This window comes from Octopus bimaculoides, chromosome 15 (assembly GCF_001194135.2).
Source record: "Octopus bimaculoides isolate UCB-OBI-ISO-001 chromosome 15, ASM119413v2, whole genome shotgun sequence".
NCBI classification, from domain to species: domain Eukaryota; kingdom Metazoa; phylum Mollusca; class Cephalopoda; order Octopoda; family Octopodidae; genus Octopus; species Octopus bimaculoides.
In genome coordinates, this window is record NC_068995.1 from 25910178 (window position 1) to 25911290 (window position 1113).

At 32.8% G+C, this 1113-nt stretch overlaps 1 protein-coding gene across 2 annotated transcripts in view; it reads left to right on the forward strand.

The window, feature by feature from the left end:
* LOC106872843 (deleted in malignant brain tumors 1 protein) overlaps nucleotides 1-1113 on the forward strand; it is a 257237-nt gene that overhangs the window by 219228 nt on the left and 36896 nt on the right. For both annotated transcript variants that reach the window (XM_014919977.2, XM_052973204.1), the window contains exon 22: nucleotides 599-928. In XM_014919977.2, coding sequence (XP_014775463.1) covers nucleotides 599-928 — 330 coding nt within the window. The remainder of the gene's footprint in view (nucleotides 1-598; nucleotides 929-1113) is intronic.

Sequence of the window (1113 nt, forward strand, 5' to 3'; positions counted from 1 at the left end):
ATATATATATATACATATATATATATATGCACATATATATACACACACATGTATGTATGTATGTATGTACATTAGTTATCATTTCCCTTCTTAGATAAAGAAATCAAAAACCTACGGGATTCTCAAAGAAATTGGAAAGTAATTTCAAGAGATTATGAATTTATTTCTCATAATTCATTTTTGTGTTTAGGTGATGGAAAGTGTGTTTGCTTGATCGGTTGACAAAACTTTTTACATAAAGAGAAAGAGTTGCGAATAATTTGTTGTGCTGCATAATTTGCTTCACTAAAAATAAGTACCAAGAGAAATAACTCAACTGAGGCAATGCCATGTATTTGGATAAATATATTAAAGGCAATTCACACTACACCACAAACAACTAGAAGACGTTATTAATCCCTAATATAAGCTTCCCTTTACTTTATTGAAACCCAAGGCATCTGATTTGTGAGAGACTTACAAAGTGAAATACACTAAACCCTATTAACTATACAACATTCTTCAATTTAAACAAATGATAATATTTCCAGTTATAAAACACCTTCCTTTATACTTTTGTAACTTATGTTATTTTTTTTTTTTTGTTCTTTTCCCTTAGATTATAAACTTCGCATAGAAGGACGAACGAATCACTCTGGAAGAATCTCTATAACATATATGAGTATTAATGGTTACATTTGCAGTGATAACTGGGATGACAAGGATGCAAAAGTTGTATGTAAGATGCTTGGTTATTCTATGGGAATGGCTTACCATGACTACAAAGCCGAGTGGTCACCTCATAGCGACGGGGGACCTTACTGGACGAGTGATGTTAACTGTACAGGTAATGAATCAAAGCTAGACGAATGTCAACATGTTGGCTGGGGAAATGTTACATCCTGCACAAATACACATGTTGCTGGTGTTTATTGCTACAGCGGTGACAGTAAGTGAAATTCTGTTTATTTATATTCGACATGTTTAGTGAAATATTTTCAATTGTATATTCTAGTTATCAACATATATGAGCTTGTATGTGTGCATAAACATAAATATGCATTCATACGTATACACACACACACAATCACACACACACACACACACACACACACACACACACACACACACACA